Raw genomic sequence first — 21694 nt, 5'->3', positions numbered from 1 at the left:
GCGTGCGCAGGATCACTGCTGGTAACTATGCCTGATGGCAAAAGGCTCCACTATTGGTGGAGGGTTGTCGGAGGGAAGCCAAACAACCGCAACACTAGAGGGCGCTAGCAGCGCTAGGAGGGTGCTGGCAATAACGGGACAACAAGGGGCAGCAGCTCCTTCGTCCTTGGGTGGCAGCGGCGGCTACTCCAGTCGACGGTGTTTGGCTTTGGATGTTGATGGTTGGCCAAAGGAGGATGGGTTGCAGTTGGGGCTGTTCGTCGGAGTTTGGATGATGACACAAGGGATCGGTTTAATTCCCCTTGGTGGTCAATGGTGGCAAAGAGAGAAGAGGGAGAGGTGTTAATCAAAACCTAACTTTTAGATTTTAATCAAGTACACTCTTGTTTCTCTCAATCCATATCTTATATAGATTTTCTATATAAGTTTGGTTAAGACCAAACCACTTAGTTCAACACTAAACCATTAGCCTTAAGTTTGGTTAAGACCAAACCATTTAGTTCAAAACTAAACCACTTGGTTCAATAGCCAAGTCTCTTTTAATTAAACCCAAACTAATTTAGTTTATAATTAAACTAAAGAGGGTCAAATTCTTCTTTAAAAGACATGGTCCATCCACGCTTCAGTTCTGACAAAATATCGTCCATATTTGCCCTTCGTCTGGTACAACTAGACTCAATCTCTCTCGATTTGAGAATTCAATTCTCAAACTCATTTTAAGTCTTTCAGATAAACTCGTAGTGCATGTGATCCAATAGGTTTCCAATTATATTGGTTATTCGTAATTAATCATTAATTATGAATATATCATGAGTGACACCTAGTAATACATCATGCCCCCCAATTAATCGAAAAAACAACGATCAATCTCAGAACCACTTTTTGAAATCTTCAGCGACTACAGTGAGTCATGTCTAGTTCCTTTCACTTGTCTTATACGTACTTGATTCAGGACATGGTTTATGTGTCAGTCCCCACTATGCTAATTAAGTCATACCTAGCCTAAGTTATATTTCCTCGTCCTATGGATTTAATTTACTCTGACATGTGTCCAAGAGTGCCATACTTTTGATATATAATGTTTTGGCCAAAGATTTTAAGTAACAATTCTAACAAGTGGTCATAGGGTATATGTCTCCTTATGAAAGGAGCGGTGAAACCTCTGTGGGCTATCTAAATACCTTTGGTCACTTCAACTTATACTCAATCATCCCTGGTCCACATCTCCAAAGAGAAACTTGCTTAAGATGTCAAAATATAAGCCTTTATGACAAAGTGACTTGAATACCTCAAGTCGAAAGAAACTCACACTTAAACTGTAATGAAATTTTTATTGACATATCCATATATGTATAAAATCATATGAAGTCTCATGATAGGTCACTCCAATAAATTAGTTACCCTTAACTAGCATCCACGTTTAACTCTCGACATTCTAATATCTCCAGCCAATGAAGAACAACTGCTTAGATAAATCAAGGAGTATAACACGTGTTAGTCTCACAGAATTGATGATGTCTAAACTCATCAATTCATCCACTAAGGAATATTTCAATATATTCATAATTATACATGTAGAGATGTTCAGTAGTTGTGATTCAATCACAAGTTCTCTCATGTTATGAATTGTATTGCATACCTTCAGTAAATGAGTTTAAGATCCAATCACATATATTTAGAATGTACTCCCAAATAGTGAATCTTTATTTATACAATAAATAATACAGACCATATGACGATTTCCTTAAGACATCTCTTAAATATAACATGTTAAATTCTTGACATCTCAATGTCTCCAATAGTGAGGAGCAGTTGCTTGGATAAACCAACGAGTATAACGCGTGCTAGTATCTCAGAATTGATGATGCTCAAACTCATCAATTTATCGACTAGGAAATATTTTAATGCATTCATAATTACACATGTAGATATGTTCACTAGTTGTGATTCAATCACAAGTTCTCTCATGCTATGAATCATATTGCGGACATTCAGTAAATGAGTTTAAGATCTAATTATATACATAAAGAATGTATACTTAAATAGTAAATAATGCATTCCATGAGACAATTATCTTAGGATATCTCTCAAATATAACAATTAGTGCATGACACTCACTCTAAGGAGCATCTCCAACCACATCAAGTCACCATCTTTATCTTTATAAGTGATGACATATTCACATCCATTGTAACCTTCTTTTCTTGATACTTTTCTTGTCAGAGATGTGAGAATCAATAATTTACAACAATAATTATTAGCAAATATAAATCACATATATGTTAGTGATGGTAGCAACAATTAAGTCATGCTTGCTTACCTAGGGAAAATCATTTGAACATGATATCCAATGCTTCCCTGAGTTCCTTGTACCCCTTGTAAACCTTAAGATCAATCTAACTCAAAGATCCCCATCCATGCTAACCTTCACAAACAACTAGGCAGTGTCTGCCTCCATCTTTGTCTCCGTCTCCACCTTAAGTTGCACCTTGGCATTTCAAGAATCATCCTAAAACAAACAAAGTTCACATCCTTGATCTAAAATAAAAAAAACTTACTTCACCACCAGGGTCACACCGACACTCCTGCGACCAGAGTCACCCTCTGGCATAGAATCGATGAAGTCTGTCTCATTTTTCAAAAGTGCTCATTTTCAGCCCCTCATGACCGGCTTCTCTGATGCACTAGAGCCTGATAGACTAAGCTGTAACTCAGTATCCTTGATGTAGCTCGCCACGATTTCCATGTCATTCATTTTCTTTCAAATCTCGATCAAAAACATCACTGATTCCCAAATTGCACCATGAATCAATCCAAAACTTTAGCCTAGATCTCAAATTGTCGCTGATTTACTGTGTCTGTTTGTGCCATTGGGCAGAGGCGAAAGGAATGATGGTGGAAACTCATGAGATGGAGATCAAGGAGGAGGGCTGAGAGATTAGATTTTTCTTAATAGAAAAATTAAATCATTTTACAGTTTTTTTTTTTCAAATGAACAGTAAAAAGAAAGAGAGATATTATGAAAAAGAGACATGCAATTTGGTGAATTCAAAAATGAGCTACCCATTTTGGGTAATACACAAAATCAAGTATATGATTCAGTAAAATACTGTACAATGTACAATAAAATTACTTAAAATTAATTAAAATTATTATTTAGAGAGCATTATTATATCAAATACTTTTTACTAATTTAATTAAAATACCTTCAACTTAATTCAAAATCATTTGTAGTCATAGCTGTGATTTAATTCAGTTGAATATGTTTTAATTAAGTATGATTATTTTTATCAAATTAGTAAAATATATTTTTAATAGTATTTATATATAATTATTTTATTTAAATTAGAGTGAGTTTACTTTTATAGTAATTTTTGAAATAAAAGGTATTTTTAAATAAGAAATATTTTAAACAGCATCCATTTAATGAGCAAACCCTTTACTAATCCCACTGCTAAAGTAGGTAGCTCAGTTAAACTCATGGCTCATCCAATTCGGCAACCTCATGCTGCGCACGTGCCGATGTCTCCGTGATGGGACGACTCGGCACACTCTAGTAAACCGATCGCTTCGAGCTCCTCCACCCGCTTCCTTCGTCAGGCGTTGATGGACGAGCCGCCGTATCGCCCGCCGATTTCCAGGTTTTTGTTTTTCGATCTACCGTCTTATTCTCATTTCGTTGCTTGATTCCTAGCTGTTTCTGTTTTCTCGGCGCATTTTTTTTTTTTTTTTGATGCATCGAACGGGTTTCATGGATCTCTCTGCCCTTTTTTATAAAAATTGGGGAAACACCTCGCTGATCTTTTGTTTCTGCAGTACTTTTAGGTCATTTTGACCCTAGGTTTCGAAGGATGTAATTGCGGGTTAAATTAGGCTGGGAGAAGGGTGTTTTGGGCTTCGCCTGGTTGCGATTGTCGAACAAAATTCATCTTTGATTGGGGAAAAAGAGTTGCGTCGATATATTTGGTTTCTGGATTCACCTTCAAGTAGTTGGCAAAGTCTGCAGCTATTCAGAGGTGCATAATTTTGTTTTAGCATTTTTATTGGAAGCCCTAGCGAGTGCTTGGTACTGAACGAAGATTTCATTTGAATGACAAGTGAAATCCATTATTTACATTCTCATATCGGAGGACTGGAATGAAGATGAAATCTTTTTCTATTTTGCAACAATTGTTCTTCTATTTTTCTTTTGAGCCATTCATTCTTGGAGCCACAGTTGTAAAATTGAACTACAAAGTTAACCGGACTGAGCTCCATATGACTAATTCAGTGGTCAGACTGGTGGATCAATTCATCGCACTGCATATTGACTCGGGCATAGCGAGACCAATCTAGGTCAATCAGTTAAATAGTAAACCTCTTAATTTTATTGATGAACTATACATTTGGGTAATGACAATGATGAATTCAAATCGTTGAAGCCGGGCTCTAGAGGGTGATAATGGTTGGCAACATGAGTTGAAGAATTGAGGGATGGAGGGCTAGTGGTGTGAGAGATAAGACATGAGAGGAGTTTTGTACGGTTTGTTCCATTGAATTTTATTTTTCATAAAAAGCGAAATAATTGATTACATTGGTGATGTTTTTTCTTTTTTTACAGATTATCTCATCTTTGTGTGTATGAAATTTATGTTTATTAGTATCATTTGATCTTGTCGTTGCGAAGAGGAAGGATCCTGATTTACAAAGATGGTTCTTAGATATTGTAGGTCTGTTTTCCAGTTTCCTAAGATACTGTTGTTCCACTCAATATTTTAGGAACAGCTCCTCGGTTGCATCGTTGAATTTTCCTCTACTAATGAATGAAATCATTAAGTTCTTGTTGAGGTAATTCTGCGATTGACTATAATTGGTTTATCAACCGTTAGGAACTGGCTCTAGTCCCAGTAGGAAACATGGCCTGAGTTAGTCAAAGTAGGATGGAATTCGAACGAGTTTGATCAGATCAACTGGGTTTTCCCAAAGTGATCCTGGTTCTCGGTTGAATGTGATGAGTGAGGGTGTTGAGTTGAACTAGTATGTTTCAGTCAGTAGTCTCAGGGGATAAAGGCTTGGGGTGTGATAATGGATTGAGATTGACAATGGAGCTTGGGGGTAAATGGCATGATTTGTGGATCGAAGTGGAGTTAAGATAAGAGAGGTTACAGTTTATGATGTCCCAAAGTGAGGTTAACCCAGTTGCCTCGCATGTTGTGTGTTGTCCAAGATCCCCAAAATAGTTGCAGTCTTACTCCCTGAGAGTAAGTGCCCTTCGAATGACTTTATAGTAGGTATCGTTTGGCCACCGATTCATTTTACTTGGTGGTTCTTTTACCCACTTTAGGTCCATTCTGATAGAGTGCAAGTATCAAATAATTTTTGTGGAGGACAGATGAATCTGGAGTTTATCGCAGATACTGATTCTTTTCCCCTTGTTACACTACTTTTGCGCTGTTCATGTTCCTTTTCAACTCCCACTCCAGCATGGACATTTTCACTGATGACTTCAAGGTGAACAAGAAAAGAAAATTGCAGCATGATCTTGAGAACTCACCTTTGCCATTTCCTAAGCACAAGTTCAGTGATCAGTTCAGGAGCTGCGGTCCTTCAGGCACCAAAGAGACGAACGATGCATGTAACTGGATCAATGCAGCGGCTGCTAAGGAACCAATGGATTATGGATCAGAAGAACCGGGAGAGTCCCACCACGATAGTAACAGTGTAGGTGAAGGCTACGACACTAGCCACACCACCATGACACTAGACCTTGACGAAGCCGAGGAGTCATTTGAGAGAATGGATTCACCTTCTGTGTCTAGTTATTTGAAGAACAACATCAATCAAAATGACAACCTTGATTCTTTTGCCATCCAACATATTGAGGATGTCGAACAACTTGATCACGATGCCGAAAATGAAGATCTGCTAATCTATTCCAACGATGTGGCACCGCACGCGTTCGTAGTTTCATCGAGAAGATTGATAGATGGAAATGGTAACTAACTTGATCCTCGTTTGGCATTATGATTTCTGATGCGATATCAAGGAAATCTAACTGTTTCTTTTCGTGTAGATGCTCGATCGAAGACAAAGAAACCAACAATCGATAAAGAATTCGAGCAATATTTTTCCATGCTGATGCTTTAACAAGGAGGATCGCCGGCAACCTATCACGTTTCTTTCTTGAATAAATAAACATGTTATTGTAATCTTAAGGAGAGTGACACTGGCATCGTGATATTGTAAGAGTAATCTATTGGAAATTGATGCAGCCCGTGTAATTCCGGACGGGTAGTCACTTCCAATTAGAGCCCGTGTATGGGGCCGGATCATCGAGCCCCACCCGGACCCATTTCTCTTATCCACATGGTCATTGTCATTTACAGTTTACAAAGGATAACCGTTGAAGGTTCTTCCCCGGCATCGACCTCAGACATCTCCTAACATCCTCACCAAGTGGGTTATTCTAAGTGATAGCTGACTAATGACTTGACAATGTAAGTGGGTTATTCTAAAGGTGATACTAACCTGGCCAATGACTCTGACAATGTCTGAAATACGCTCCATCTCCACGCGCACAGCTAATCTATATGCGGTGCTGCACACGTGCGGTCGCCTAAATGGAGCTTAGGGCATATGTGGCAGGCCAGGTTACAAACCCAATTTTTTTTTTTTTTTTTTAAAAATCCTATTTCACAAATTCGTAAAGTTTCAATTAGAGATTATGGGAATGAAATGGGCCTTTCCGTTAAATCAATCGTCTCCTGAAGGGCTAGATCGCAAAATTGAAACGCCAGCTTATGCATTTCAATTCCGTCGTGCTGTTGACTGGCTATTGGACGTCAGTCTCTGTGATTGGAGGTCTGTTCCATGTCCGGAGGTGAGATCCATCGCTTCCGGATCTGGTGGAGGCGGCGGTTGGGCCCGGAGCGACGCGCCACATTCAGCTGGCTCCTTGCCGCCGTCTTCGTCGTACTCTTCCTCGCCGCCGGTTCCCGGATCGGCGACAATGTTCTCAGCGGCCCGACGGCGACGTCGTCCTCGTCTGCACCCCTCGTCGATCTCACCATAGTTCACAGCGCCGGGGCGAAGGGAGCTTGTAAGATTAAAGATCAATCTTTTACCATCCTAACTCTTTTTTTTTATTATTTTAATATAAAATTTATTATTTTGTTCGTCTGTTGTTGCAATCTGCTTTGCTCATGGTTCTTCAGTATGCTTGGATGGGAGTCCGCCCGCGTATCATCTCTTGAGAGGTTTCGGCTCTGGGTCAGACAAATGGCTCGTACACTTGGAGGTAATCAGTCTATATCTGATATCAAATTTTGTATACTAGAATTTATTTTCTTTTTTTTATATGCACTGGTGAGGAGGATTAATGTTATACAGACACGGCAGTTGGATCTCGTGTTGTTGATTAAGAGTTATATATTTTTCATAATGGTCTCTATCACTGTTTTGACAAGTAACTGTTGACCAGCATCAATAGTAAATGTTGACCAGCATCAATAGTAAATGTTGACCAGCATCAATTTGGCATCCACAGTCAATCAAGGTTGTAGTCCATGCAAGAAGTACATTTTTGGACCTCTGGATTGGTAGGCTTCCGCAAGGTCGTTGGTTTATCAGATGAGTTGTAGGATGGCTATGAACACTTCTAAGTTTAGAAAGAAAAATATTTTGTGATTTATTTTGAAGGGAAAAGTGGGGATAAATCTGAACAATTTGATGAAGGTGGACTCAAACAGTGGACCTTAGTAACAATTGTGTTTTATGTCTAAAATTCACCATATATTCTATCTTTATTCTACTAAAGTTTAGCAATATTAGATATAATGAGATCATTGTTAAGATAGGAGATGACGAGTTGTCCTGAACCGAGAGTTTTAGATCTTTAGGATTATTTTTGCAAAATGATGGAGGGAATAACAATTGAGAGAAAGTTTTACATAGAATACAAATAGGAGAGTTGAAATGGAGGAGAGCGTCGGATGTTTTATGTGACTGTAAAGTATCTCTAAAACTTAAAGGAAAATTCTACAAAACCGCAGTTAAACCTGCTATGTCATGTGAAGTTGAATGTTGGGCTATGACTCTAGCACATGAGCAAAAAATGAGAGCTGTAGAGATGAGAATGTCAAGGTCGATGTGTGGACATACGAGAATGAACTGAATAAGGAATAAGAGCATTAGAGAAAGTCGGAAGTTCATCTATTGAGGGAAAACTCCGAGAGAGACGTTTAAGATAGTACGGGCATGTACTTAGACGATCAATAAATGCTCTAGTTAGGCGATGTGAAACTATGACAAACACGCATATCAAATGAGGAGGAAGAAGATCAAAAAGACTTGGTTAGCAACAATAAAACAAGATAAAATTTATTTAAGTATAGATAATAATACAGTAGGAGATAGAGCTCAATGGTATAAAAGGATTCATATAGCTGACCCCACCAAGTGGGATAAGGCTTGGTTGTTGTTGTCATCGTCTAAAATTCACCAAAGAGGTGTAGTTTTCATTTGCAACTTATGCAAGCAACAATATAATAATTCCTCTTGGTTTGCGGTAATCAAGGTTTCATTACATGCTGCTTTTGGCAATCCCTTGCATGGTACAAGTTTAAGTATTCCAACTGTGACACCAAAAATCAACACAAATGTAAAACACACCAGTTTTCTTAGTAGCAGAATCTAATTTCCCATAAGGGAAGTTGCAGTTCCCACTCAACTAGAGCTACCTAATTTAACATGAATTCATTTATTATTTACTTGCCAATTGAATCCATCTATTAAAAAAAGGACAGCCCGGTGCACAAAGTTCCCGCTATGCGGGGTCTCGGGGAAGGATTCATTGTACGCAGCCTTATCCTGCTTTTTACAAGAAGCTGTTCCAATGAATCTATCTATTCCAATACTAAAATTGGTAAATGTAATCTTGGTCATCCTTATGTTTAGACTGAATTGCTCAAATTTTATGTTTTACCATACTTAACATACATAACATGAGATAGAGTGTGACCCTGCTCAACTCTGGTTAAAAGGGGCCATGACCATGTTATTAATTGCAAAATAATATTGAATTCCAACCTTGTTTATTTGTTCAGTCTTCACTTGGTTTCTTATTCAGATTGATGTTGTATTCTAGGGTGGAGGTTGGTGTCAGTCTTTGGATTCTTGCTCTTTCAGGAAATCCACACCACTAGGTTCATCATACTACATGGAACGGCAGGTTCCCTTTATGGGCATTCTGAGTAACATTCCATCACAAAATCCTGGTAAATGCTGATGAATTTTTTAAAAATGGGTTAATTTTATGATTATGTGAATTTATTTAATTGTGTTTTTATCCCTCTGTTCATACCTTCATATAAGCAGGATAAACCACTTCTTTCAGCTGCAATATTTGTTTATAAATGCATATATTGAGAGCTTCATTATAGTGTGGTCATCCTTGTATTGTATGTGTAGTTTGTAAAGCCCATTATTGGCGTACCATTGATGAGCATTGTTTGAGAAAGTGATCTATGCTACCACATATGAAGCTACATATGAATTATCTATTGTCTCACCACATTGTGTGTGCCATTTATTTAATATTGATCATTCTCAGTTGAATTATTAATGCATTGCAATTCAATGTCTCTAGGATTAAACTGGATTACATGATTATCCATCTAGTTTGGCTTTAAACCAATCTAAATAATAAAAAAAACTAAGAAAATGAGAACGGAAGAGTTTTCATAGGTGAAAGGGATGGAATGACATATGGCTTGATGGGGGATTTAGCTTTACAAACTTTGAGAGTTAACGAACTATCTCAACCAAAAAGCTCCATATTCATTTGGCCAGATGAAAAGAGTGAAAGATATGATGAATACGATGAACTAGATGTAATTATATTTCCTGAAGAACATTGTCAAACTTGCACATTTTTTTACCACTTTTTTTAATGTATATTTTGAATTATCATTGCATGTTTTGATTATTGATGTGTTAGAAATTTGTGGATTTACATCTTCTATTAATCCTTGTGTGAATAATCAGTTGATTATGATAAAGAATTCTCATCCCTTTTAGTATTACTTTAGCTTTTTGTGGACGCAAGATGGCCAATGGCCTGTCTGCATATTGTATATAAGGTATATGGAGGTAAGCCCCATTTGGTGAAAGGTCTCCAACCCAGTACCTTGGGTACAAGTTCCATGGACTTTACCAACTTGGTAGTGGGCACCTTCCAATGCTACTTTAAGATGATGGTCATTTTCTTTCTACGACCTTCAAATTCAAGTAACTGTTGACTTTTGCTTGCCTGTTTCAGATTTTTATAACTGGAACAAAGTCAAAGTACGGTACTGTGATGGTGCATCATTTTCTGGGTATAGAGAAAATGAGGTGCAGGTATATCCGTTGCAAAACATATCATTACTGATATTTGGGTTTAAACTACCTAGATTTCAAATATTTGGATAGTAAATTGCATATTGTTAGTTCTTACATTTAATTTTTTTTACAGGATGGAACAAAACTTTTCTTTAGAGGACAACGTATATGGGAAACAATTATGGACGAACTCTTACAGAAAGGACTTGCAAATGCTAAACAGGTCATATTTGAGCTATACTTTCAATTAAATTGATACACACACACCAATTATACTGCATATATTCTTATGTTGTTGCGTATATGTATACTTTCACATATACTCCATACATTTTTAACAAATTATGCCATTCAAACAGTCGGCTTATTTTATGTGGTGATTTTAGTTTTACTAATTTCTATGTATCATTTGAATGTTTTCGAGAGACATACATGTTGGGCTGGAGGCATTGTTATGACATCCTTTTCCACTTTGTAGGCTCTCCTCACAGGATGTTCTGCTGGTGGTCTTGCTACTTTTATTCATTGTGATGATTTTCAAGCCCTTCTTCCTAATGTGGCTACTGTCAAATGTTTTGCAGATGGTGGTTTTTTTCTCAATGAGTACGTTGAATTAAACATTCCTTCTATAATGTCTGGGAGAATTGTTTTTTTTTCATAATCCTGTACACATTTAGTTCCTAAAAGTGGAAATTGAAGAAAAAGTCTCTTTGGTTGAAGTTGATCTTGTGGATTTTTTTTTTAATTAAACAATTGATCAATCTGTATCAGATATCAACTCTGAATGTTAGAGTAGAAGTGCTGCTTGGAGTATTGGTATTCAACATGGATGCTCAACATGTTATTTTCCAGTTGATTTGTTGTCAGCACTCAGCATCCTAAGAAATTTGAGTTACAGAGCAGCAAAATACTTTGGAGAGAAGACCAATTTTCTTCTTTTAATGAAGATTAGTAATGGCTACATTTTAATGCATCATTAATTCAGTTACGTGTCATAATGAAAAAGAAATAAAGAAAAGATCTTCTCAGTAATATTTTCCTAAGGATGATTAATACATGCATATTAGCTGAAGATGAAACAAATATATACTTCTTTAATATTGGTTGAACTTGGCTCAAGATGATTAATGCTTGCAAAAGATCAGATCTGGTACTTTTGATAAGCATCAAACATGCCTTATTTGAAAGAAACGTTTTAAATATATCGTTGTATTTTATTGCAGGAAGGATATATCTGGGAGAAGGTCCATTAAATCATTTTATAGCAATGTGGTCCAACTTCAGGTTTGTTCTTCTAGCTTCAACACTTTATTTGGTCACTTCAAGTTTTCTCTGGTCTCCACTTTGAGGAAATTGTTTCTGTTAATTTGTTGGTATATGTGTTGTTTTCTCATTATTTTTTCCTCTAGCTGTTCCAGTATTTTCCTTAAAAGAAAAACAATACTTCAGGAAAAAGGTGACAAAGGATTTATTGAACATGTAGATAAACAAACTGTTATGTGATCCATCAACTCTATAGTAGACTGCCTGGATGCATCATCCATCCAAGCTTGCATGCACATTGCTGACCCTGGGGCTATGGTGCAATGGAAGGGTGCTAAGTTATTACTTAGGCATCCGCGGTTAGATCCCCATCTATGGCGCATTTATAGGGATTTTTCCACCAAATGAGGTACACAACCACGGGATGTTGGGCTTCTGCGCGCCCGCCTCGAGCGCTTCCCGATTTATCATAGCTGCCGGTGGGAAACTTCCGTGGGGCCGGGTCGGTCGCCCCAGGTTCGGTGTTACCTAGTTCAACATTTTTTTTAGCATGCACATTACTGAATGAATTCCTTGTTAGATTTTTTTGAAGGCAGAACACTCAATAACTGCAGGAACAATAATACAATGCACCGGATATCTTAGAAACTGACATAGTGATTTATACACTTTATAGAATCATTAATTCATCTAAATGGCAATCTGGAATACCGGTCAATTTTTCCCTAGAAAATCCAAACTAATGGTGTCTGGGGAAAAGTTCAAGGAAAGAATATGAATATGAGGATCTCATGGATTGAAATATGTTAGGAGAGAGACATGAGATCAATAAACTGTTTTATAACTTTTCCATTTTGTTGTTTATGATCCTTTACATCCCTAGTATTCATTTGTTGTTGTTTCCTTTTCCAGGATGTAGGAAATAGATTTCCAGAATGTGTCTCTAGGACGGAACCATCTCAGGCAGGTGATTGTAATTATCTACCATTCCACTAGTTTGTAGATACGATTTTATACTTGCTAATCTCCAGTATTATTAAGTCCCATGCTTTTGAACCATTGTATACTTGTTTGCAGTGTTTCTTTGCAGAGGAGATTATTAAGAATGTGAAGACACCATTTTTCATCCTCAATCCGACATACGACTTCTGGCAGGTATCTCCATATCCATCACGCTTTCTTCCCTTCCTACCAACAAGTAACATGTTGCAATTTCATAGGCATTGATTTAACCAAAATGACAGATACAACACATATTGGTGCCAGCTGAATCAGATCCTGAGCATGCATGGCTAAGATGCAAGCTGAACATTGGACATTGTGATTCCAACCAGCTAAAAACACTGCAAGGTCACTGCATATTGTAGTTTCTCTCATATTCTTGGATCCTTCTTTTCCTCTCAAATTTACTTGGTTTCAGCTTCTCGCTTGGCTAAATAGCTTGGAAATGTTTTTATTCAAGCAGGATTTAGGGATGCCATGCTCAGTTCCTTGAGTGAGTTTAAGCAGAAGAAGAATGGAGGAATGTTTATTAATTCCTGCTTTGTCCACTGTCAATCTCTCTACAATCAAACATGGCATTCACCAAATTCACCACGTATTAACAATAAGGTAATGACGGTCAGTCTCTTACAATGCTCCGCCTAAAGTTGTGTTTTTTTTTATCCAAGATTAGGGAGCTGTAGTTAATAATAATATAACCAGCCATTTAATGGTTCTAGGAGAAAGACTAAAAGATGATCACTTATAAAAGATGTTGCTACAAGACTTTGCAATTATAGTCTTGAATTTAACCAGGAGTCTTATTGATGATAAACAAGGATCGATGCCTGAGGAGTATAAATGATAAATTGAAAATCTATAACTATGTTGTAATTTGGATAGATGGCCTATATGATCACTTTCCATCTGTTAAAGAAAGTATGCCATTCTCAATCTCCTAGATGCATGGATAGTGTTTTTTTTTTAAATGTAAATTCTTGCTTTATAGCAAATATCCTATTTAACTTGATCAAACATCTAATCTGATGAGTAACTTAATGTGGATTACATCTTGAGCAGACAATCGCCGAGGCTGTGGGAGACTGGTTCTTCGATCGAAAAGAAACGAAAGAAATCGACTGCCCGTACCCTTGCAATCCTACATGTTACCATATGAATCTTTCTCAACTTTCCAAGTCGTAGGTTTTGTTGCTAATTGTTGAATGCTTGTTATTTCGGTGAATCTCGATTCACTGCCTTGGCGTGTTTGATTTTCCCTCTTGTTTTTTGTCAGGATATGCTAATAAAATTACGATAATCATCCAAGTTATTGTCTCTGTTTTGTGATGCTCTCCATAGTTCATAACTGGCTTCTTCTCCTCATGCAAAGAGTGTTATGTCAGGATAAATGTTTCTCATGATTTATTCCTTTTCAGATAGTATGAAGTCATCCTAGAGGAATCGCATTTCTCATAATTTAGAGAGTATAGAGTCGTTCTAGAGGTGCTGTTAGGATGACTACACCTTTTTCCTTCGATAACGAGCTTCTTCACATTCAAAAGCACAAGTTTCTTAAAGATAATCGTTCACAGGTCTGTTATCATTCAATCACGGCACTCAAAGGAGGTTGAGTTTGTTCGAACCGAACCGAACCGACCTGAACCGGTTCACTGGTCTGTGTCAGTTAAGTTTAGGGTTTAAGTTTGAGGCGGTGAGCGGTGCCGTAACCAATCGTCGCCGGCCTTTCTCTCTCTACGCTGCTCTCCTCTTCCCTCGCCGTCGCAGTTTCCCTTCCGCAGCCGCCGACGCCTTCCCACCCCGTCTGAAGCAATCCACGGTTTCCGTCGCAGCAAATCTCTATTTCCATCTTTGAACTGAGCAATTCTGTACGGTCTACTCTGCTATAAGCTTTCGCTATGATTTGCACGTTGTCGAATGATCCAAGCTCAAAATGGAATCTTGAATTGAACAGCGCAAGCTTTGATCTGTAGATAGGGAAACAAAAAATGCGGCGTTCGATGCTGAGGGACTTCTCACAGGCATTTTCTTTTCCTGCGAGGAGGCTACTGGTTCGCTTCACTTCGAGTAAATTGTTCATTGGAGGTATGATCTAATGATCCATCTTGAAGCTGTCATCAGGAAAATTAATCTATAGAGAATAGTATATCCCAACCAGTGTGGTATAATATCTCCATGGACTTGTTCATTTCAGTTAATTCTATAGTCTTGTTTCTTTATCTGCTCAGTTTCTCTCGACTTGTATTTTTTTGGTTTTCTCAACATTAGTACATGTAATAAATTTTCACTTCAGAAAACATTGACTTGTTTGAAATAAAATGAATAACAATCATTTATTGTACACTTTTTGTTATCCTAGTTCCTTCAAGGAATATAATGGAATGAACAAGGTGGTACAATTTTTTACAATTTGGTAAATTTTAGTTTCTTCTCTTCCACTTCTCCTTGTTTTGTTCTTGACTTACATCTCACTCGGAGTGTGATTTTCGTCTTCATCATTGACATCAAGGCTTGTGAGTTTCAGCTTTTCAGGGTCAAATAGATAGGTCTTATTCTACCATTGAACACTTTGCCTGGCACTAATCAACTGATAAATAATCCACTCACTGTTTCTAACCACACAGAACACTCGGAGTATTTCACATCTTGCATTTTGAAGATTTAACTACATTTGCAGGTAATTGCCCCTTCTTTAAGTCAGTATTAAACTTGTCTGCATTTCAGCATGCTCAATATTTATAACTATCTGAAATGCGCATCAGCAACAACACAAGTTTCAGGATATGCATTCTTGGCCAAAGATTTTTTATTAGTTTGGTATATTTGTATCCTATAGACATAGGATGAGATTTGTATTTTTCTTTTATTAACTTGTGCACAATATGCTAAGGATTACTTCTCGAGTATAATAAGAATGCTACTTCTCATAATTTATCATAGTCTCCGTGCTCTCTTGGACCAAAGAACAAAGATCAATTTAACTGGATGCCTTAATTTATGTTATATTGCATCCTTTTGAGGTTTTTATGTATAATTTGTCAGTCATTCTTGATTTCCACACTGTTGGATGGTCTTAAATTGGTTGACGACTGAAGAAGCCGATTTAAATGAAAATGACCTTGGTGTATGAAAAATTATAGTAATGTGGACTCAAATTTACTTGTCATATTGTTGTGGCACACTCAACTGCAGGCCTTTCTTTCGACACTAACGAAACTGCCTTACGAGATGCCTTTGCCGAACATGGTGAAATTATAGAAGGTAACTAAGCTTCTGAATTTGCCTTCTCCGATGGTATACTTGTATTTGTAACATTTGATATGTATCACAGTGAAAGTTATATGTGATCGTATGACTAGCAAGTCAAAAGGATATGGTTTTGTCCAATTTTCCTCGCAGGAAGCAGCAACCATCGCTTTGCAAAAGATGCACGGTGAGGTATGGCAAATTTGGTCTATGTTTGTCGTCTTTTTCAGTAGTCGACAGGCCTTTAATCTATATCCAATACCTAACTACTGGATCTTGCTGAATCTCAATGGTAGTTTGTTAGTTCATATTTGCTAATATGTTACGATGGATAAGGATCTAATTTTCCGTCGTCTGTATCAGTCATTGGATGGAAGAAACATCCGCGTGGAATATGCAGAGAAGGCATGAAGCTGCAGTTCGCGGTCGGGTTTCCATTGAAGCTATGTAACAACTAAATATCACAAAGTATCTTCCTCCAAAGTTTCACCGTTAAGTTCAATTAGTCGAGGTAAGCTTCACGGTGTTTCTTTCAAATAGTTGCTCTTTTTTTTCATAAATTCAAGCCTAACAAAAATAGTTAATGGTAGATCAGATTTGTGCTTTTCTGGGTTGGGCTCTATCTTTTAAGGCTATTAAAGTTCAAACAAGTAGTGTTCTTCATAATGTGTGATTTTGTACACGAATTACTCCTTCCCTACGTTAAGTTTATGGTTATTCATTTTCCTTTTATTTATATATATATAGGAATGCAATTACTTAAAAAAACTGTCTTATGTTTGGTTTTAAAATGAAATCAGAATATGGTTTTTCTGTATATTTTTCCTAATTATTCCTTGATTATACATTTTTTTATTTTTTAAAAATGCATATTTTTGATGGATAAGCGTAGGCATGAGCATTCGGTTAACCAAAATTAAACTAATTATTTTTTTTAAATCAATCGATCGAATTTTTAATGAAAATTGAAAAAATTGAACTGATAAAAACATGGATAATTTGGTTTTAGATTGAATTAACTGAACTTCATAACAAAAAAAATCGACTGATCGTCTTTCCCAATGCCCTCCTCAACGAGCATTCCTTCATGATCCATTCAAGAAATCAAGTTGGCATTCCAATCATGCTATAAATTATAATGAAAGAGAGGAATAAGAGAATGTCATAACCACACAAGATTATCTTCTGGTGAGGTAGCAATTTTTCACATAAATGGTATGTGGTGATAGAGAATCGAAGAGAAACTGTCTAAGGGAGGGTTTTGTAGTGTTGTTGGCAGTTCATTGGCTACGGCCTGGAGGATGAGGAGACTTAGAGGGTTGTTGACGACGGTCTCACTGCCGGCGAGAGCGAGAAGAGAAGAGGAGGCGAGACTGTTAGGAGGAAAGGCTAAGTATCTAGAGGAGACGATGGTGATGAGATGAATGAGATTGGAAGTTAGGGATTTTAATTTTTAAATTCTCAATCCAGTTTTGTTTAATTGATTTAAGTAGATTTTAGATTTTTAAAATTGAAACTGAATTTATTAAATTGAATTAACTAACATTTTTTTAAAAAATAATAAACTTCTGAATTAATCAATCGAATTTTAAATTTTGATCGGTTAATTTAATTCAATTGATCTGAATCGAATCAATCGAATTTTTTTTTTGTTTAATAAAAGTGTGTTGGTGATTTTGACTGGATGAATAAGTTGAGCAAATCGGATGTATGCTTCATTGCCTTGATGGTTGATGAAGCTTAACAAAGTATGGAATTTGACATCATCCCCACGTCATGATGACGTCATTATCGGACGCAATCGTAAGATCGATCCCAGAAAAACAATTCATTAATAAAAAACCAAATTTGTATGATTTATTTTTGGAAAAAAAAGAGTACATAATAAAACATCCTGGTTGTTTATACCAAATTTAGGGAGTATTTTGTCAAATCAGCCTTATAGAAATAGATTATATATAGGATACGGTGTTAATGATGGATCCCAAAAAGTATGTTAAGGCCGGGAAGATCGACTGGTATGGGGTCCAAGTTAAGAAGTAGTTAATGTGACTAACACGAGTAAGGTTGCGCCTAAATAGTCCATGCGGTCGATCGAACCTTGAACTATAGGTTGGACTTATGTGGCCGATCGGGCCATGAACTGTTGGTCAGGTGCAAGCGACCATTCAAGCTTCAAAGCTCGAGCGTGGACCCTCTTACATATAGGCAAAGTGAACGGAGTAGTGAAAACTTGGTCAACCGGAACCTCCGATCGATCGGATTTCGCAGTCGGGGACAAGTGGATAAACTTCATTTCTAAATATCAAATAACTTTATCAACTGCTCTAACAACTGCTCTACTGATCAGGGTCGTGTGCCGTTCAGACATATCACTCCTTTGAAGCGACGGGATAGGTTAAATGCGAACCAGATCACTGCCCATATTCTACAAGGCCAAGCGGTCAGCCCTTTTGCATGGTGGTCGGTCAACCCGTCTTGGGCCTCAAGCTCAATGGCTTCGTACTTTTTTTTTGAAGTTTGTGTCATGAAGGACAGAGAATATTCAGCAGATAAATCGTGCTTTCAAAGTTTCCAGTCTATCAAATCGTAGAGATTTGTGGGCTTATTTAAGAAAATATATCGGAGCTACTTTATGGTCTGTCTTTTCTTAGGAGATTTTGGAAAGTATGTAAATATTTTGAGATGCACGTATAGATACAATAGTGACACTATAAAAAGGGGTCTACATCTATAGATAAAGGTATGCGATACTACATTTTTCGACACGCACTTTGCTACAGTTTGTTCACTATTCATCTACCCAACTCGATTACTGATTTGAGCGTCGGAGAATCAGTGTCGGGCCCCCTTTCCTGGCCTAGCACTAATGCTTTCTGTGTTACACAAGACAGCTTGGAGTCGGGTGACCAGTCCGATTCTACAGAAGTTTCCCACTGCCCACTAGGATAAATCAGGAAGCATTGTGGCGGATGACTCAAAAGCCTAGCATCCGTTAATTGCATTTCTTAATTAAAGTCTCATTTGGAGGAAAAATTCTTATAAATATATCATAACAGGAATCAAATCATAAATATTTGGGAGATAACTGAATATGTTTACCGTTGCACCTACTCTAAGAGGCAAAATGTGAGTTGCTTGATTGTATTATCATCAGTAAGATTATAATTTAATTTAATTTCATTTAGGAGAGTTGATTTGTGAAAAAGAAAATATATGATAGACTTAATAATATTTTTGATTATTTTAGGAGGGGTTGATAAATATTATTGTTTTTTTTTATTTTGGTCTCGATGTTTTTTTTTTTCATTCAATGTGATTTTTTTTTAAAAAAAATCAAATTTAAATATATAAATACGAAGGTCGATTAAAAAGTTGATTTACTATCGGACGATAAACTGTCAAGTTCAAAATCCGTGAGGACCTATCTATATCATCACACCCATTGTAAACAGATCCATTCCGGATGAAATATCTGTAATTTAACTGGCTGTAAGCGATGCAGAATAAACAACTCGGTTTCAGTCGGCTTGATTTCAACTGCCTACGTTCCTACTGGGACCCGCTAGCTCTGCTAATTGTATCATTCGGAGCCAACATTTAAAATTGCATTATAGAGATTGGAACTATCGTCCCGAATTTGATAACTTCGATTGATGGTGGCAATGAAGGAATGAAGGAATGAAGCACCCCTGAGTGTTCGTCATTGTTGTTCGTCGATCTCATAATGAGATTAAGGGAGATAAAAAATATGCATTCACCTACTCTATCATGTTTTTCCGCGTAGACCATCTTCTTAATTATTTATTTTAAGTGGAAGGATATTAATCGAATCTCACAGAAATATATCCTTATTAAACAACTCTATCTTCCTAGTACCGCCATGGGGACTGTTGGACAATTTTATTGGAAATAAGGAGAGAATAATTGAATTTGAAATCACATGATAAGATTAAATCAATCTTATATGTTGAGAGAATCGAGTGGATAATCTCAAACTCTTAGTGACTGATTTTACTAAGCTTCCCATGGTCCAAGTCGGAATGTCACACGATTGCCAATCAACAATTTATTCAAGTCATAAAATATCAAATTGTCCAAGTGTTGCCGAGTCGGAATGAGTTCTCTCGAGCAAGGACGGATCCAAGAATAAGAGATAGGCTAAGTTGATCTCGAGTTGATTGAGTCGGCTAAAAAATCTGAGTTCACTTTGGAGATTATCCATCTTACTTTTTTTCTATATTTGATAGAATTTAAATTTTGTATTGAATAATTTTTTTAATTATTTATGAAAATTTTAAATTAATTTATCGATAATGATATTTAACTTGTAGACGTTAGAAATTTAGAGGTCATGATGGAAAATCTAGCCGTTGACACAGTATTAGAGAGCGTGCCGCCGACAATTAGATAGAGATTGTCAATTTGTGAGTATGGCGCGAGGTCAACTCCAGCATCTCGTTTAGGACCTCGATCCATAACTACTTACCTCTGGTATAAATATAACTTGTAATGGTATGCCAGTGTGGAGGATAGGTTGATTCGATCATGGCAGCCGTAACTGAGGATAGTCATGTCAACAACTATGCTTCCTAGGTAAAGGGCCTAGCCATGGAGCGAGTGGATGTGGCCTCGAGTGAAGGTTTGTGCGTGAAATGGCAGGAGCAAGGTTAAGTACGTGGAAGAGAATAAAAACACAAAACGATGAAAGAATATGTTTTTTAATAAATTCATTAACTCATTTTAAATCCTCTAAATTGATAACTCAATTAAATTTGTTTAGATGATAACTAGATGAAATCAAGTCTAAATTAATTTAAATTTAAACTAATATATTGTTTAATTTATCCCTGTAATCGCCCGATGAATTTGGTTCGATCCCAATCTGATTCTAATTCAACACCTTCATTTAGATTCGGACCTAATATAATTTATAAGATAATAATACAAATTTGGACTATAAATTTAATTCTATTAAATTTAGTTCTATTAAATTTGGACTATAAATTTAATTCTTTTAAATTTGGCCAAGATAAAAGGGCAGAATCAGGGGAAAAAATCAAGGGCTGAATTACATAGATATTTTTTCCCAACTAAATAAAAATATTTAATAAATAAAAGTTTTACATCAACAATGACTTTTGTTTTGAGTGATAAATTGTACAGCATTCCTTAAGAAGTATTAACACATAAAAAATAACTAATAAAGTATCACAACTTATAGAAGTGTATATACTCGAAATTGAAACATTAACATTAGCATAAAATTTACTAAAAAATTTCCATAAGTTAATCACTATTAAGATAATAGTTCCAATAGATAATGCAAGATATTAATCATCATTCCTATTAGCAAAACAGAGAAAAAAAAATAGAAGATAATCATCATCCGTCACATGTTTGAATCCTTGTCACGTTTCTTCCCACTAAACTTTTAGGCCTTGATATCTTAAGGGTTATAGAAGTCTACCTTTCTTCCATAGGTGAACTTCATTTCGGGGTTGGCACAGAAGTCTGCTACGACCGATGACTCAATACAAGAGAAGATAATTGGATTCTACAAGACTGCGTCCGTTAAACATATTGCAATATTTGCTCATTTTCAATTGTAGACAAAATACCCTTCTCAATGTATACAACTAGACTGTCATTCATCTTCCATTCTATTATATAAATCAGTCTTTACAATCTTTATTGTAGAAAAAACTTGGTCAACAGAAGTAGTTGCAACTGGTAAAACTAATGTCAACTCTATTATACGATAAACCAATGGAAAAATCAAATGTTTTTCAATTTCAATCAATTTATGAGCAAGAATTCCCAAGTA

The 21694-nt window shown here is 36.5% G+C and overlaps 2 protein-coding genes across 7 annotated transcripts; both read left to right on the top strand.

The window, feature by feature from the left end:
• The first annotated feature begins 3482 nt into the window (after positions 1-3482).
• On the top strand, positions 3483-13940 carry LOC121973375 (pectin acetylesterase 5-like). Of its 4 annotated transcripts, XM_042524843.1 has the most exons (16): positions 3483-3641; positions 5463-5974; positions 6053-6476; positions 6561-6629; positions 6750-7078; positions 7194-7276; positions 9125-9254; positions 10298-10377; positions 10493-10582; positions 10838-10962; positions 11583-11643; positions 12535-12585; positions 12700-12777; positions 12867-12972; positions 13088-13233; positions 13684-13940. In XM_042524843.1, exons 5-16 carry the CDS (start codon positions 6850-6852, stop codon positions 13804-13806), a joined length of 1302 nt encoding a protein of 433 aa, XP_042380777.1. In that variant the 5' UTR covers positions 3483-3641; positions 5463-5974; positions 6053-6476; positions 6561-6629; positions 6750-6849; the 3' UTR covers positions 13807-13940. The 4 variants fall into 4 exon arrangements, with proteins under 4 accessions (XP_042380777.1, XP_042380782.1, XP_042380772.1 ...); XM_042524848.1 differs by having other exon boundaries at positions 6053-6629; positions 10298-10371; XM_042524838.1 differs by having other exon boundaries at positions 6053-6629.
• Positions 13941-14310: 370 nt separating this feature from the next.
• Positions 14311-16599, top strand: LOC121973343 (glycine-rich RNA-binding protein 2, mitochondrial-like). Of its 3 annotated transcripts, none has more exons than XM_042524835.1 (5): positions 14311-14489; positions 14595-14706; positions 15814-15882; positions 15953-16054; positions 16231-16599. In XM_042524835.1, exons 2-5 carry the CDS (start codon positions 14610-14612, stop codon positions 16323-16325), a joined length of 363 nt encoding a protein of 120 aa, XP_042380769.1. In that variant the 5' UTR covers positions 14311-14489; positions 14595-14609; the 3' UTR covers positions 16326-16599. The 3 variants fall into 3 exon arrangements, with proteins under 3 accessions (XP_042380769.1, XP_042380766.1, XP_042380771.1); XM_042524832.1 differs by having other exon boundaries at positions 14576-14706; XM_042524837.1 differs by having other exon boundaries at positions 14576-14706; positions 15953-16059.
• The last annotated feature ends 5095 nt before the right edge of the window (positions 16600-21694 follow it).

This window comes from Zingiber officinale, chromosome 1B (genome assembly GCF_018446385.1).
Source record: "Zingiber officinale cultivar Zhangliang chromosome 1B, Zo_v1.1, whole genome shotgun sequence".
NCBI classification, from domain to species: domain Eukaryota; kingdom Viridiplantae; phylum Streptophyta; class Magnoliopsida; order Zingiberales; family Zingiberaceae; genus Zingiber; species Zingiber officinale.
The sequence above is the reverse complement of the archived record's forward strand: the minus strand, read 5'-3'. Positions and strand labels throughout refer to the sequence as shown.

Bases quoted from the DNA above. Each gene is read 5' to 3' on its own strand.
- LOC121973375 (XM_042524843.1), top strand. From the start codon at position 6,850: ATGTCCGGAGGTGAGATCCATCGCTTCCGGATCTGGTGGAGGCGGCGG. The intron at 11,644-12,534 runs GTTTGTTCTTCT...TTCCTTTTCCAG, and splicing joins GCAATGTGGTCCAACTTCAG to GATGTAGGAAATAGATTTCC. The intron at 13,234-13,683 runs GTAATGACGGTC...CATCTTGAGCAG, and splicing joins CACCACGTATTAACAATAAG to ACAATCGCCGAGGCTGTGGG.
- LOC121973343 (XM_042524835.1), top strand. From the start codon at position 14,610: ATGCGGCGTTCGATGCTGAGGGACTTCTCACAGGCATTTTCTTTTCCT. The intron at 14,707-15,813 runs GTATGATCTAAT...ACTCAACTGCAG, and splicing joins GAGTAAATTGTTCATTGGAG to GCCTTTCTTTCGACACTAAC. The intron at 16,055-16,230 runs GTGAGGTATGGC...CGTCTGTATCAG, and splicing joins CGCTTTGCAAAAGATGCACG to TCATTGGATGGAAGAAACAT.